Source organism: Aricia agestis, chromosome 17, assembly GCF_905147365.1.
Source record: "Aricia agestis chromosome 17, ilAriAges1.1, whole genome shotgun sequence".
In the NCBI taxonomy this organism is placed as follows: domain Eukaryota; kingdom Metazoa; phylum Arthropoda; class Insecta; order Lepidoptera; family Lycaenidae; genus Aricia; species Aricia agestis.
Genome location: NC_056422.1, coordinates 9788576 through 9804622, shown reverse-complemented (window position 1 = coordinate 9804622; position 16047 = coordinate 9788576). Strand labels below are relative to the sequence as shown.

General features: G+C 37.3%; 1 protein-coding gene across 1 annotated transcript in view; it reads left to right on the top strand.

The window, feature by feature from the left end:
* Nucleotides 1-189: 189 nt before the first annotated feature.
* Nucleotides 190-16047, top strand: part of LOC121735293 (mitogen-activated protein kinase kinase kinase 7) — a 31451-nt gene continuing 15593 nt past the window's right edge. Inside the window, exons 1-7 of the mRNA XM_042126069.1 lie at nucleotides 190-430; nucleotides 498-797; nucleotides 1274-1453; nucleotides 2339-2474; nucleotides 3695-3795; nucleotides 4100-4924; nucleotides 7055-7151. Of these exons, the coding sequence (XP_041982003.1) occupies nucleotides 347-430; nucleotides 498-797; nucleotides 1274-1453; nucleotides 2339-2474; nucleotides 3695-3795; nucleotides 4100-4924; nucleotides 7055-7151 (1723 nt within the window). The 5' untranslated portion in view covers nucleotides 190-346. The remainder of the gene's footprint in view (nucleotides 431-497; nucleotides 798-1273; nucleotides 1454-2338; nucleotides 2475-3694; nucleotides 3796-4099; nucleotides 4925-7054; nucleotides 7152-16047) is intronic.

Sequence of the window (16047 nt, the reverse complement as noted above, 5' to 3'; positions counted from 1 at the left end):
AATTATAATATTGCTGTTTTTTATTGTTCCGGATCCCAAATTAATTATTAATCTCATGTTAGACTCCGGCCCTGGCCGATTTTTTTTAACGCGAACGTGCTGCGAATTTTTTGCTCGAAAGTCGTGAGCTAATAAAAGGAAGAAGAAGAAATGTCACAATTTGACATTCTTCAGTTGCAAAGATGGCGGCCTTGTCGCAGTTGCTATTCCTTGCTAAACAATAATCAGAAAATTGATATAACCAACTATTTTTATCTTTTTTCATAGAAATTACTGCCTACGTTAATATTAACATAAATTATATACAGGGTAGTCTATTCTGATAATGTGATATTTAAGTGAACCCATGGCTTCCAATGTGCAGGATTCTTCCGTCACCCAACAGACTTTCGTAGAGGAAATAGATTACAATGAAATTCAGGAGTTGCAGGTAAATAATCATTCTTCAGTACTGTGACAGTGTACGAACGTCGTAATACCGTATATTTATCGTATAGGTGGTCGGGAAAGGAGCGTTCGGCGTGGTGTGGAAAGGTCTTTGGCGAAACACATTCGTGGCTGTTAAACATATCAATTCGGAGGCTGAAAAACGGGAGTTCGCTATCGAAGTGAGGCAGCTGTCGCGAGTATCACACCCTAATATCGTGAGGCTGTATGGTGCTTGTACAAAAGGTGCTCATGTATGCCTTGTTATGGAATATGCGGAAGGGGGCTCTTTGTACAACGTTCTACATGTTCGTCCCAAACCTAAATACACAGCAGCTCACGCGATGAGCTGGGCTAGACAATGTGCTGAGGTAAGTTTTTTTGTACAAACCAAACCTTATCTATTGTTTAAACTAAGGGCATCAAGCAAGTGGATGCAACTTGTAAACAGTAATGTCAGGATAGTATTATTAAGAATTGATTTGCTAAAGTATTTGTTTGTCTAAGGCCCGTTTTCATCAACCGCCTCCTAACGCTACGTGGTCCCCTAGTGGCCATTAAGGGTACATATCCTTCAAGATTTCATGAATTTTTGTGTATCACATACCTCCTTCCTTCTCCTTGCAAGAACTTTTGCAAAACATTACTATTTTTTAAATGTGTTTGTTTTAAGAGATATTTGACCTGCAAAGATCGCTAGGGAACACTTAGCGTTAGGAGACCGTTGGTGAAAACAGGCATAAATGAGTTAACTTATATTTTGTACTGTGAGTTTATCAAACAATGTGTTAGGATAATATGTCTAAACTCCAAAGTCAATCTAATAGCTATACTAATTATATTACAGGGTGTAGCTTATCTTCACGCAATGAAACCAAAGCCGTTGATACATAGAGATCTTAAACCACCAAATTTGTTGCTCGTTGCTGGAGGTCAGAAGCTAAAAATATGTGATTTTGGTACTGCCGCTGATAAAGCTACTTACATGACAAATAACAAGGGAAGTGCTGCTTGGATGGCCCCAGAGGTAAGTGAGCTAAGTGAAATTATTTTGCACATTAATTCATCAAGCCCCATACGGTCGCCGGTGACCGAGACACAATAGAATTTCTATTGTGTCTCATTTTTCCACAATCGACGGGTTAATGCTTCAAATCCCAAGCAGTCGAAAAAGTGGAGATCAAAGTTTAAAGTTAATCTTTGTCTATTTTACAACTACAACCATGTTTCATTAACACCTCCATCATAGGAATCGCAGACACAATATATTTTCAATTGCTATGCGACAGCCGGCTGCTGCTTGGGGATTGATGGGTTCATGAACATACATGTCTCACTACAAGAAATTCAGTTTATTGCTGCAAATATAGCAGTGTAGCATTACACTATGTAATTGTAATGTGCATATTATTCTTGTACATATCTATATACTTATATAAAACTCAAAGGTGACTGACTGACATGGTGATCTATCAACACACAGCCCAAACCACTGGACGGATCGGGCTGAAATTTTGCATGCAGGTAGATGTTATGTATGACGAAGGCACCCACTAAAAAAGGATTTTGATAAATTCCAACCCCAAGGGGTTAAAATAGGGCATAAAAGTTTGTATATAATAATACTTCTTAACGCGAGCGAAGCCGTGGGCAAAAGCTCGTATGTTATAAATGTGGAAGTGTGTTACCTCTTCACCAAACTACTGAACCGATTTTGCTGAAATTTGGTATGACAATACTTACAGTTTCAGGAAAGGACACAGTCCCAGAAAAATGAATGGTTCCCACGCAATAAACAAATTACCCAACTGTAACTTAAAACACAACAAGGTTCCTATTAGTGCGAAAACTGGCATAGGTCAATATTAATTCTATTTTTAATTGTTTGAAATTATATTGTCTTATTTTTCAGGTTTTTGAAGGGTCTTCATATACTGAGAAATGTGATGTGTTTTCATGGGGCATAATCTTGTGGGAGGTGCTGTCAAGAAGGAAACCTTTTGAGGAGGGAGGATCAGCATTTAGAATAATGTGGGCTGTGCATACAGGTACCGTACAAACTCGATTATTACTTAGTTATACGGATTTGCGATTATCCAGATTAGCATTGGGAAATGTATCTCAGATTAATAATTTCTAAAAAACATTGATTTTTTGTGTCATTTATAAGAAACGCATTTATTTAGCTCTCTGTAAATATGCACCGAACAGCTTGTTTCATACATTTGATTACCCGGATTTACGAATATCCAAATGCTTAATGATAACTAGTCCGGTTAATCAAGATCATACAATGCTAGAAAAAAAGTTTGCTTTATAATATGAATTTTGGAGAATGGTTTGTATTATATAGTTCCAAAATGTTTACAAACAGAGATTAAGTTTCTCAGCTCTTGCATGAACCAAAAAAATAATGCAATTCACACTTCCATTGTTCAACTGTCAGCAAGAAATAAAATATTTTCAGAAAACTAATTATTATTTAGAACACCTTTCGAAAATACTCAACAAAGTGAATTAAATGTGTGGCTACACAATATGGATTAATATCTGAGTGAATTGATTCTGCCTTGATGTTGGGTAAAAAAAAAGCATTTTTGTCATTAAATGAAAATGTATCATGTATTTCTAAATTGGTTAAAAATTAACTTTTTTAGAATGTGTACATGAGGCCACCACTAGTTTGGGAACTAACCCGGCGAGTACAACTCGCGTAAGAAAGTCGCGGAGAGCCATCTTTTGCCAAAAAGATGGGAAAATTCTTTGGAAAATAAAAATAAAATGATAACTTAAAATAGTTTTTACAAAGTATCTAAAAATATGTTACATTTATATGGTACTCTAGCAGCCTATGGTCTGCCAGCTTATTTTTCCCAAGGTGTTTAGAAAATCAGTTACCTTATAATAAGATACACACACAAATATTCCTTAACAACGTTAAAAAAAATTTGGACGTTTTCTGGGATTTTATTGTATAGGCCTTAAGGTTGAAGCATTGACAACTCTTTATTTTATCAGCCAACTCTTATACTATAGCTACTATGAAAGAAATCAAATTCACAAATATTGCAAGATAATGGGAGGTCAGATATAAATGGTAAGTAACTTCCCAACAATGTCAATTTCAAGCACAAAATAATTGTTTAAAATAAGAGACTTACTAAAGGAGAATAATATAAAACCTCTATTCATATTTTTTATTTGTTCATTAACATTTTAACCTCTCTTGTACAATCACTATTGTGTGTCTTTTGTTGGTGTATTTCAGGTCAGAGACCGAATTTAATAGAGGGATGTCCGGAGCCAATAGAGCAGCTAATGACTCAGTGCTGGGACAAGGTGCCGGCAGAGAGACCCAGCATGGCAAAGGTAAATGGGCTAAACATATTTTACAAAAATAATAACGTATTTCCATTATTAATAGCTGGAAAATTTGACATTTAATAACTTTTAAGTTATTCAAATAATGAAATGAATATGTATATTGTTTAGTCCAACTTAGGTCTGTTAGGAAAAGTCTCAGATCTCTTTCTTTCTTGGTATTTCTTGCGTGCTCTGTAATGTATGTTGTGTAAAATTATTTTTGTTGCTTTTCTTTAATTTTTATGCTGTTGAAAATATGGCTTTTGTCAGTTTTTTTTGTTATTAAACATGGTTTCGTCGTTATTTTCAGGTGGTGGAAATCATGGTAGCTTTATGTCAATTTTTTCCTGGTGCTGACACCCCAATTAACTTTGATGACCTTGAAGAGGACGATGAGAGCATAGAAGACAACTACATGATGTACGAAACTCGGGACAGCTTTGAGGATACTGATGCAGAGAGTATCCCGCATAGTAACAACCCGTTACACTATACAGATGATACGTCGTCCAATGTGACTTACAGGAATACAGGAAAACCAGTCTCACCGAGACCACAAAGTTTCGTTGAGACTCAAGTCAGCAAACTACAAAATCTGTTAGCCGGAGAGAGCCAACCAAAACCGATGGTAGCTAAGGATGAAGCCGATATCCAAAGAATAGGTGCTGTGAAAATTCCGCAACCATTCAAAAAGCCTGATATGCATTTAGAAGCTGGCAGGTCCCCAATTATAAATAGGACTTCGAGCTCACCAGCACCATCTGAGAATCATTATATGCCGAGCGAAGGTAGCACTCCTCAGGATACTTTGAGAGTATTCCGAAGCCCAGTGGTGTTCACTGAAAGTTCCTCGCCGAGGTTATCACCAATAGTCAACTATAACATTGGTAACATGAATCCTCGTCATATAGATATAGATTTCCTAAACAGGGACAATGATAAGCTATCCCCATCAAGGACTCCGTCAGCTCTGAGCAATTCAAACTCGACTAGGAAGGAAGATTTTAACCAAAACTACTGTGATAGACTAAGCAGCGCGAACAGTCCTATGATGCATGAGTACAATGGAAACTCGCCGCATGGGATGCCTGTGGATGCTCGGTATCAAACGCCGTTGCAAATTCAAGTTGATCCAGTGAGTATATGGCTTTGCAGTTGGACTAATATTAGTTTGGGAAAAAAGTTTCTTCGCATTTTATATAAAAATTCAAAAGGTTTTTTTTATAAAGTTTATTTACAATTGACTAAAGTATATAGGTAGGTGCCATTTTGTAGGGACATGATCCCATTGCTATAATAATTTTGGGGCTTCTGATGAAAAAACTGCGACAAGTGGTTTTGGCAGTCCTCTTGTGATGTCAACCTGATACTGCCTAAGGAATTCTGCAGCAACCGAAACAGGTGGAAATCTGAAGGTGCAAGGTCAGGACTATACAGCGGATGCATTAACACCTCCCAGCCAAACTCGTAATTTTTGCTGAGTGGCTAAAGAGGTCTAGCGTTATCATGGTGAAAAACCACACCCCTTCTGTTGATTAATTCCGGCCGCTTTCTCTCAACTTCTTGCTTTAATCTCATCAGTTGTTCACAGTACAGTTCAGAATCGATGGTCCTGCCTGGCGCTAATAGCTGATAATGAATAATGCCCTTCCAATCCCACCACACACACAGCATCACCTTGTTGCGAGTTAACCCAGGTTCCTCCACAGTCTGTGAAGCCTGACCGGCCTTTGACCACGATCTTTTTCGTAATCACCAGTTATCAGCTTCTTCAAAAATGATTCGGGTTCATTACATCGTAATAAATAATCACAAATGAGTACATGGTTAATTAGGTTTCTTTCAGTGAGCTCATGAGGCACCCAAATATCGAGCTTTTTTGTGTACCCAGCTTTTTTCAAATGCGCCAAAACCGTTTTGTGGTCAATCCCTAGTTCTTCAGCTACATCGTAACTACTAATATGCCGATCTTGCTCCACTTTTTCAAAAATGGCATCAGTTTTGTCCGTAACAGGGCGACCAGAGCGACGTGCATCTTTGATATCAACATTTTCGGATTGAAAACGCTTAAACCAAATTTGCGCTACTCTCACAGATACTGCATTAGGTTCATAAACATCACAAACTTTTTTCGCGGCTTGTGTTGCATTTTTACCTGTTTTGTAATAAAATTTTAAATTAAATCTATCGAATTTCTTCATTAGAATCACTTATTTTAACAATAAGAAAAACAAATGAAAATCTCACATTTGCCTAATTTGAATTGTCTTCTGTTAAAATTAAAACTTTTTAATAATATCATAATCAGCTATATTCAATTGGTATAGCCCAAGAGATTTTATGACAAGTTCATACATACTATAATGCGAAAAGACTTTTCCCCAACCTATTATTCAATTGCCAAAATGATCTGTATTAGTATAGTGCATTGACTTTTATAAGTGGACGCGGCATAATGGTCTCTACCAAATCAATGACTTTTATAAGTGGACGCGGCATAATGGTCTCTACCAAATCAAAATACTGTGGCTGGTCCGCCATTTTATGTTCCGGTTCTCCGAGGTACATAAACTGTCAAAGTGTATTATGGGGATGTCGAAATTGAAAGAAAATATCGATATATCGATACATCGATATTGGAAAAAATATCAATATCGGTCTCGATATATCGCGAAAAAAATATCGATATATCGGTCAAATTTTTCGACCAATTTGCTTTTTTTTTTTTAAATTTTTTTTTTTTTTTAAATTTAAAAGATTTTAACCTTATTAGCTCACTTATAAAATCTTACTTATCGATATCCTCGACAAATATCAACCTAGTGTCCCATCACTATAGACCGCCATGTTTAGTTCTTGGCAATATGGCGCCGGCCACACTTTTTTGTAGTTATGACGCTTCCATCTGTTTTCTTATTCATTGGTATAGTGTTACAATAGCACATGTCAATTAAAAAATATGGTGCAAGTTTTTTAATTGACAAGGATTTGTGACTCCAGGTAGGCAGTACTTTCTTTGTATAAAAAAGTCAAATAACTCTGAGAGAGCGAACATACAGAAACAATAGGTAGCCTCACATACTATTATAAGTCAGTTATAACTTTTAAGGCACAAGTTGGCGACAGCTGTTCGCAGGACTCTCTTTGCCCACATTCCCTAAAAAAATATAACCGGTTAGGAAGAAATTTCGTGGCAAATAATTGGCACATCTTATTTATGCTGCGAGAGATTTTTGCAAATAATTCAAATCTACATATTTTTCAGAACGCGTGGGAGCTCAAAGACCTCAATGACCCAATGAACTACGATGGGTACTTAGAAGTGAGGAACACACAGGGCTTCGACAAGTTCATCACTGGCGGTGAGTCCATTGAGCTTCCCATTATAAAGATAAGAGACATTCATGTCTTCTGAAACAATTTTCTATTTGATAAAATGTGTGTAATGCTGTATCCACACATGCCGCCGGCTTATACCGGCGGCACGGTCGGTATAAGCCGGCTAACCACACATGCCGCCAGCTTCGGTTGCAAGGCAGGCTGAAAGCCGGCGGCAAACCCGGCGGCATAAGCCGGCGGCATGTGTGGATGCGCCATAATGAATCCATTACTACCTAGAATAAACGGAAAAAAAGTCTAAGACTATGAATAGACGAATATAATATAGATATAGGAAAGCAATCGCAAAGCATTCTATACTGTTTAGTATCAGAAGACTGAATGTCCAAGTTTTGTGCATTCCCAAAAAGTTTAATAATAACAAAAAACACTAATGGCGAAGCCAAACGAGCGTAATTTGTGAGTTGTGAGTCGCAGAATTTAGGTTCGGCAGAATGCTGCTGCATTCAGTTTAATACAAAAGTCCTGTTTGACTCACACGAGCGTAATTTTGAGAGTCCTGATTTGTATGAAAAGATATTTACGCGGCAGAAATTCGGCGACTCACAACTCACAAATTACAAAACCAACAGTGCAAGTATCTTGATTATGGTCTCGAAGCTATTTTTGTTTCAAAATGACACTGACAAAATGTTTCTAACGTTGCGTTCAGAGATGGCGCTGTTGGTATCATTTTAAGAATAAAATGCACACATACTATTTCATTGTAAGTATATGTATTAATTATGTATTCATTGTATTATGAGAAATAGGATACCTATGTAAAATAAAAAGAGGGTAAATAAACTTCTATACAAAAAGTATTCAATTACAAAATCTAGTCTTAAGAAATCAATATATATATATATATTACTAAATGACGCCCGCAACTCCGTTGCGCCAACAAAATTTGTTTATCGAAACCGTACATTTTTCCGGGATAAAAACTATCGTATGTCCTTTCCCGAGACTCAGGGTCAAGATCTCTCCATGCCAAATTTCAGCAAAATCGATTCAGCGGTTTGAGTGTGAAGAGGTAACAGACAGACAGACAGAAATCGAAGAAACTTATTTTTAACAGCCCCAAAGTAATCAGTTGCGTAACTATAGGGTGGCTGGGCTTTTTTTATGAAATAAGGCACCAGGTCACCTGATGGAAAGCAACTTCTGTCGCCCATGGACACTCGCATCAGAAGAGCTGCAGGTACGTTGCCAGCCTTTTAAGAGGGAATAGGGGAGGGTAGGGATGGGAAGGGAAGGGAATAGGGATGGGTAGGGAAGGGAATAGGGGAGGGTAGGGATGGGAAGGGAAGGGAATAGGGATGGGTAGGGAAGGGAATAGGGTAGGGGATTGGGCCTCAGGTAAACTCACTCACTCGGTGAAACACAGCGCAAGCGCTGTTTCACGCCGGTTTTGCAGTGAGAACGTGGTATTTATCCGATCGAGCCGGTCCATTCGTGCCGAAGCATGGCTCTCCCACGTTTAAATGCCACGGGCCCCCGACCCACAAGGGCCCTTATACATTGTTTTATTTATTAACGTAACGATTATTACTGATAGATCATAGAGCCCCATCAGTTTGCCACGGGCCCCGGATGTTATAGTTACGCCACTGAAAGTAATAAAACAACCCATTGCCGCATTAGTGCTTTCAAAAGTGAATAGCGGTTTAATTTTAGGTCTTTGTGATTCAATCTACTTCAAAGCGATTTTACCCCTACGCGTTCACTTTAAAAACACTTAAAGTTTCTAATTAAAATCCGATTGTAAATCAACTTGAGCAAAGCGATAAAATTAAACCATACTAGACGTTACCCGCAACACTGTTCCCGGGTAATGGCGTTGATTGTGTAGAACCGTACATTTTTCTGAAATTAAACCTACCTATTCTATGTTCTTCTGGGATCAAATTGTCTCCAAACTAAAGTTCCTCATAATCGGTATGTATTTAATGTATGTTACTAAAATCGTTATAGCAGTTTTAAACTGTTAAAACGATTTTACAACAACCTCTTCATCTATACTTCTATACTAATATTATAAATGCGAAAGTATCTATGTCTGTCTGTCTGTCTCGCTTTCACGGCAAAACTACTGAACCGATTGTAATGAAATTTTGTACACAGATAGTCTAAAGCCTGAGAAAGGACATAGGCTACTTTTTATCTGGAAAAAGGGGTTGTTATTAAATTTTAAATTAAACTTTATTTGGCATAAATAAAGTTTAATTTAAAATAATGAAATATTATGTTCACACTGCACAGCTGTTTTTGGGTATTTTGATTTATGGGGTAACCTACTAGGATTTTAAAAAGCCTTTAAATTTGACCACAATTTTGTTGACACCGCGCGCTATAAACTGAAGTCCACGCGGATGAAGTCGCAGGCAACAGCTACCTATTTAATAAATGTGAAGAGGTTGTTGACTGACAGATATTCGTATATTTTGTAATATTAGTATGGATGTTACTTCAGCTGAGGAACTAATAAATTCTTCCTTACGTAGTTGACATAAAGGTATCTAAAAGGTAAATTAATCCTGAACAGCACAGATAGTTGAGTCTAAACTTGTACTAATGCATCATGTTATGAGCAACGGCAGAAAATAGTCCTGCCAGGACACGGTGACTCACCCAGATACTCATCGGTATTCACTGAAGTAGCTATTACAGTGGTCCTACCCGTATATCCCATGGGAACAGTGATTTTGACGGAATACAAGTTTATATTTCACTAAGCGAGTATAATTTCATTAAAATCCGTTTTGTAGTTTTTGCTTGAAAGAGTGATTCTTATGACATAGTACATCTTTTGGAAAACAAAAATTTGGTCGTCTGATAGCAAGCGATTGACGCAGTATTGTTGCCTGTTGGAGTTTCAAGTGATTTGCCAATCTTAGGGGCTGTTTCAGTACAGATACTCCATACTCTATCTCTCAAATAAGTTGTAGATAGCCTATCCGGCACTTATCAGAAAGTGGTGAAACAGGCCCATACTCTCGTTTGCCATAATGGCTCTTTGTTATTCACACAAGTGTTAAAACGAATGTCTTGCTTTAGATTCGAAAATTTGGGTTTGATGTGCCTTTATTGATCTGATCGAGCCGACACATTCGTGACGAATTCCCACGTTAAAGTATTAAATTTTTTCTGAATGCATTTGTCACATTCCATTCTATACTTGTTTCTGAAGTGACTAGTTATCTAGCTATGAACTAAGTGCTAAGTAACAAAAATAGTTGGCAAAAATAAAATGTTTATTTTTTAAATCTATTTTCAGCAAGTATGTTGAAGTAGAATTTAGATTTAATCAGTCTAATTGTTGCACATGCCACAATTTATTACAGTCATTTTGTGCTTGATAAAAAATAAAATTTAACCTTTTTAAACAAAGAAAATACATGTAGGTATGTACTACAAAATCTCAGGAGTATTATTAGACTATTTTCTAAAGGGCTTTCAGTTTGATTGCATAAAGTTGTGCAGACGGTTATAAATAATTCTAAGATATTATCTCATAGCTTGGCAAGCTCGTCGTACAAAACAATATTAATACAGATTCTTCTTTTGACATTACGGTGCAATGGCTGTTTTTGGCTTGATTTGTGCCCTTTCGAATTATTAGAATGTTTAATTTTTTTATCTCCCTTTGTCACCTTTTATCTTTACATTTTCAACTTTGAGTAGTTTTTAATTGTTGACGATGAGTCAATAGAAAGTCAGTATCTATAATGTTAGCTTTTGGTACAATCCTGAGATGTATTTTTTAAATCTGCCAATAGCGTACAATTACGTCCAGTGTTATCAATTTATCACTTATTATAACTGATCTACCAATAGCGTGATCCCGTGCGCGCACGTATGCGTGGAAGAGCCATGTTTCGGCACGAATGGGCCGGCTCGACCGGAGAACCGGCGTGAAACAGCGCTTGCGCTGTGTTTCGCCGAGTGAGTGAGTTTACCGGAGGCCCAATTCCCTAACCTATTCCCTTCCCTGTCCTCCCCTATTACCCTATTCCCTCTTAAAAGGCCGGCAACGCACTTGCAGCTCTTATGATGTTGCGAGTGTCCATGGGCGACGGAAGTTGCTTTTCATCAGGTGACCCGTTTGCCCCCTTATTTCATAAAAAAAAACCCGCCCGCTCACTCTTCACCCCACCAAAGAGACCTTTAAATCGATCATCGCCTCCCTTCCATACTCAAAAATTCAAGATTGCGTATCCCCTTTCGTTTTTGCAGACCGATCTCAAAGTTGTGTGCGACTTATGGTCTGATATTGCTCAGGCCAGTGTTTCGCAAAAGATATACCGCGGCATACTGGTGTACCGTGGCCAGTAGTTGGTGTGCCACAAAAATAACATGTTACCTAACTACATATTCCTAGTTTATAAGAACCAAAAAAAGGCACCATCTCAGAACGATCAACGAAAGGATTGGGAATTGGGAACAGAGCACCACTGAACACGCTGATTAATTTGTGGTGTACCTCCAAAAAATTTCTTTTTTCAAGCTGTATCTTGAACACAAAAAAGAGTTCGAACCTTTTTGTATGGAACGTGGCATACCTAATTAGTTTCAAGTACTTAAAATGGCATATTTTCGTGTAGGTACACCTATAAAACATACGTCAATCGACAGAAAATAATTAAAACATTATACCTATCTAAAATGTATTTTTGTTACATTTTCAAACTGAAATAACACAGAAAGTACATCATTTACGACATTTTGTCAAAGAATATTTATTATTCGTAAACTTCTTCTCTATCGATTGGCGTATGTTTCATGGGTGTACACCGAAATACGACAGGTATGCCAATATGGTTCGTTGTTCTTTGCGAAACACTGGTCTAGGCAACAATAAGATTGCTCATCTATTTCTCGGATCTGCTGATGTGGATTTATTTAAACGCGGCTAAGACACGCGCTAGTTCTGCGAAGCGCTGCCGCCTGACAACGCTCAACTCGCAAATATCAACCGTTACTCATCCGTGTTCGTCTGCATTTAACTTAATTACTCCTTACTTCCTCTATGCGTTTACAAGGAACCTGCGCGAGTTGCGCTGATTTTTAGGGTTCCGTTGTCAACAAGGAACCTTTATAGTTTCAGTCTGTCCGTCCGTCTGTCTGTTCGTCTGTCCGTCCGTCCGTCTGTCTGTCCGCGGTTTTGCTCAGAGACTATAGGTCCTACAAAGTTGTAATTTGGCATGAATGCACATATTAATGATGTCGACAAAATGGTACCTTCCCTACACATCAAGCCGGGATGAATATTTTTGTGGGGTGTCGTTGGATAGGTTTTTTAAAAATATTGAGTATTCATAAATCATTTTCCGATTTAGGGATCCGTTTGTGAAATATTAAGTATTAAAGTGGAAAAAATCGTTAGAGACCTTTGTCCCCCTCCCCCCCTACCCTTCTACCAGTAGGAAATATGCTGAATTTAAAAGCAAAACTATCACGGCTAAGAAAACTTCATAAGTTTTTGAGTTATAGTTGATCAACTAAAAAAATGTATTCTGCGAAGTATATAAGAACTTTTCGTTCAATTCCTTTGAATGTAACTGAGATGATGTTGTTGGTAGTGTAAAACACGTTATAATGGTACATTCATTGACCATACAAAAATTATCAAAAACTAGTGGTACTACGGAACCCTATATTGCGCGTGGCCCGACACGCAATTGGCCGGTTACCTTACCTGTAATTATGAGATGGGTCATGGTGACCTTAAAGATTAGTTAGGTAGGATAATGAATCAGCTCAGACATAAAAACATTATATTGGTTGATTATGTAATAACTAATTTGTATTTAAACTTTTGTAATAATTGCTCTGGTTTTTATTGTAGTCCTTAAATTGCCTGGTATGACTTTACCTCAATTAATAGTAACATATCTTTTGAGAAGTGAAGTTAAGAAACTCCTAGGTAGTATTTATATAAAAATTGTCTAAGAAAAACAATTCTGAAAAAACTTAGTTCCCAAAAGAAGTAGACTGTAACATTAGGAGCCAAGACAGTCTTTAGATGTTAGAACAGTTATTTATGTATGTACTTTGAAATTACTAAACTTGTAATCGTTATATTTTCAGTTCGTTAAAGTGATACGCATATTATTTCGTCATAATCCAAAATATTATAATGTCTCTGCGCACAAATTGTATACCGCTGAAAGCGCATGGTCACAAGTTATTATTTGAGCTATAAATAACTTTATTACCGATGAATAAGAGCCAGTATTTACGACGCACTCAAATACACTCAGAGGTTTTGGTGAAAATAATGGAAATTCACTTTCCTGTAACCTCACGTCATCTCTCTTCATCAAAAGTGAGCAAGCTATTTTCGGCCTCCCTTAAAGTTGCGCTAAAATTAGTATGGGGAATGGATCCATTCATTTTCACGCGAATGGTCGTAGCTGTTACTGCTTTTCTTTGGTTTTGTACTTATTGCGTAAACTTACCCATGCTTGTTATACATTTTGTAGGGTTAAAACTTTAATATGAATCATCGAATTGTTATAATGTGGCAAGCTAAGGTAGGCTTTATTAATTTCTGCGAAACATTTCAGACATCCAACTCTACTTATAAGTTATACCAAAAGCAATTTATCTTTCAGTATCTTCATTATACATATTATATTTAATTTGTAATTCTCGCATACTTCTTATTTTTCTTGATCATAGATTGTTTTCTATAATTTTTTTTTTTGTTGAGTGCCTCAAATTTTTTATTGTCCTATTTTACACTACAGAAATTTCTGTTCAGCTATCCCCAACAATTTATAGGTTATATTTTCATTAGCCACGTCTCCGCCTATAGAGAGTTACGGCGGCATTAAACCGTAAATCTGGTTTTATTTTATTAGAATTCTAATAAAATATATACGCTGGTTCGGTCCAGATGCGTTTTGGGACGGTCCCAGAGTGAGTCACGGTTCTCGGAAGGGGGCGTACTATTTTAGACTGTGTCCGCTTACCTTCTAGGAACCGCGGGACCAACGACCGAGCGCAACACTGAAGTATTGTTAGATCGCGAATGGGGTTCCTTATGTTAGCTGTGAGACGATCCGTCGTCGGATAATTGTTAAGAAATTCATGATTTTTAAGACTAACGCCGTGGACGAGGCTTCCGGCACGTAATTTTTTGGGCGGACACCCTCGGGATGTTCTTATATTTAGCTGGTCCGTGTCTTCGTTTATTTCTACAAACTACATTCTAAATAGTTTCTTTTGTTGCAATCTTCCATTTTTCTAACACCTGTTTCACCAAACTTGTCTTCTTTACTTTTCAATTGGGATTCTTCAGTGCCCCAATCCACTGCAGCTAAGTAAGATTTTACGATTTCATACATTAGTATTTTTATTCGACATTTATCCTTACAGCAAAAACACATATCTTTCAAAAAGTCATTAAGGGATTACTTGAACATTTAGGGATTTGCTTTGCACCATTATGAACATGAATTTATTTTTTCGCTGTTCTCTTTTCGTTGTTTTTGTGTCCGATATACGCGTTATTTGTAGTCATTAAAAGCAGTACGTATCTCCTAATGTAAACATGTTCTCTTGACACTGTTTACATATTGCTTCCGGAGAAGAATTCGCAAATTTTTTTTTCGTTTGCTAATTGTATTGTTGCTTCGCATATTTTCATATCTTCGAAAGGCTAGAATCCAAAATATTCCTTTACGTACTTGTGAGTTGCATCCGTCGAAACTGTATTAAATATGACCATATCCCTTGTTTTAAAAATCGGTTTTATTTGTATTAAGATTATCATCACCGTTGTCATGGTTTTTGTTTTGATATTTTTTTATTTTTATCTTTCCTCAATCTAGATTCTAGAAATGGCTGTTTATTTATTTGCAACCTCAAACAACATTCAACCCCAGTCACTCCATCGTTAAAATTTTGTGAGGAAGCTATGACTTTTACGAGTTTCTGTTATATGTAATATATTTTGGAGATTTTTAACGGATAGCGCGTGCCGGACTGAGTCAGACCGACGTCAATATGAGCCGCAGTAAAGTAAATAAGTCGTAATATTTTCATGGGAATATCTGGTCTGGGCATGTGGCTCAAATAAACAAACTGATTTTCTTCTACAAACTGGTTGAGACTTGAGAAGCGTCATATTATGTCGAGCATTGTCGGTATTTTGCTAATTATTTTCGGTAATTGTTGCTCAATTAGTAACTGTAACTGAAATTTTACTGTCGCTACCGATTGTTCATTTGTCTTTTAGCTGTTGAGCACTCGTTGATGTTTGGTTCTATATCTGTTTGTTTAAATATTTTTGTTCTAACTCTATGTTATAACGATATCTTATTTTTTGCAATTTGCAATCCATCCATTGTGATCACGTATTTAGTTTTTTTCCTTCTCATGTAGCTCGTCGATCCTTATCATTATCTGATCTCTTTTTCTTATTTACAATACAGTTTATTTCTAGATTTTGAGTCATACTCTCTCGAGTCTGTCTTCCTGGTTCTCGATTAAAAGACGCTTTCGCGCTGATTAAAATTAAATAATTCAAGCAATTACACGATACGGCAAAACAAACGGTATTGTTTAAATTGAGCCGAGTCATTTGTCGCGTGTCAACAGCAACGCATCGAGCGTGCACGCATGAATCAGCTCGATACAATTAATCTAAAATAAGGTTATTGGGAAGGCATGGGACGGGAACTCGGCGACGTCGCACAGTCTCGCGCCGCCGTCGTGCGCCGGCGCATCACTGCAGCCGAATGCACAATAACAACAATCGCGTAACAGTTTCCAAACTACCTCCGTATACGGCGAAATCGATGATCCTCGGACTCTAGTGAGATGCCGCAAAAGGACTGTTCGGTCCAAGTTTCCATAACAGTGCAACCG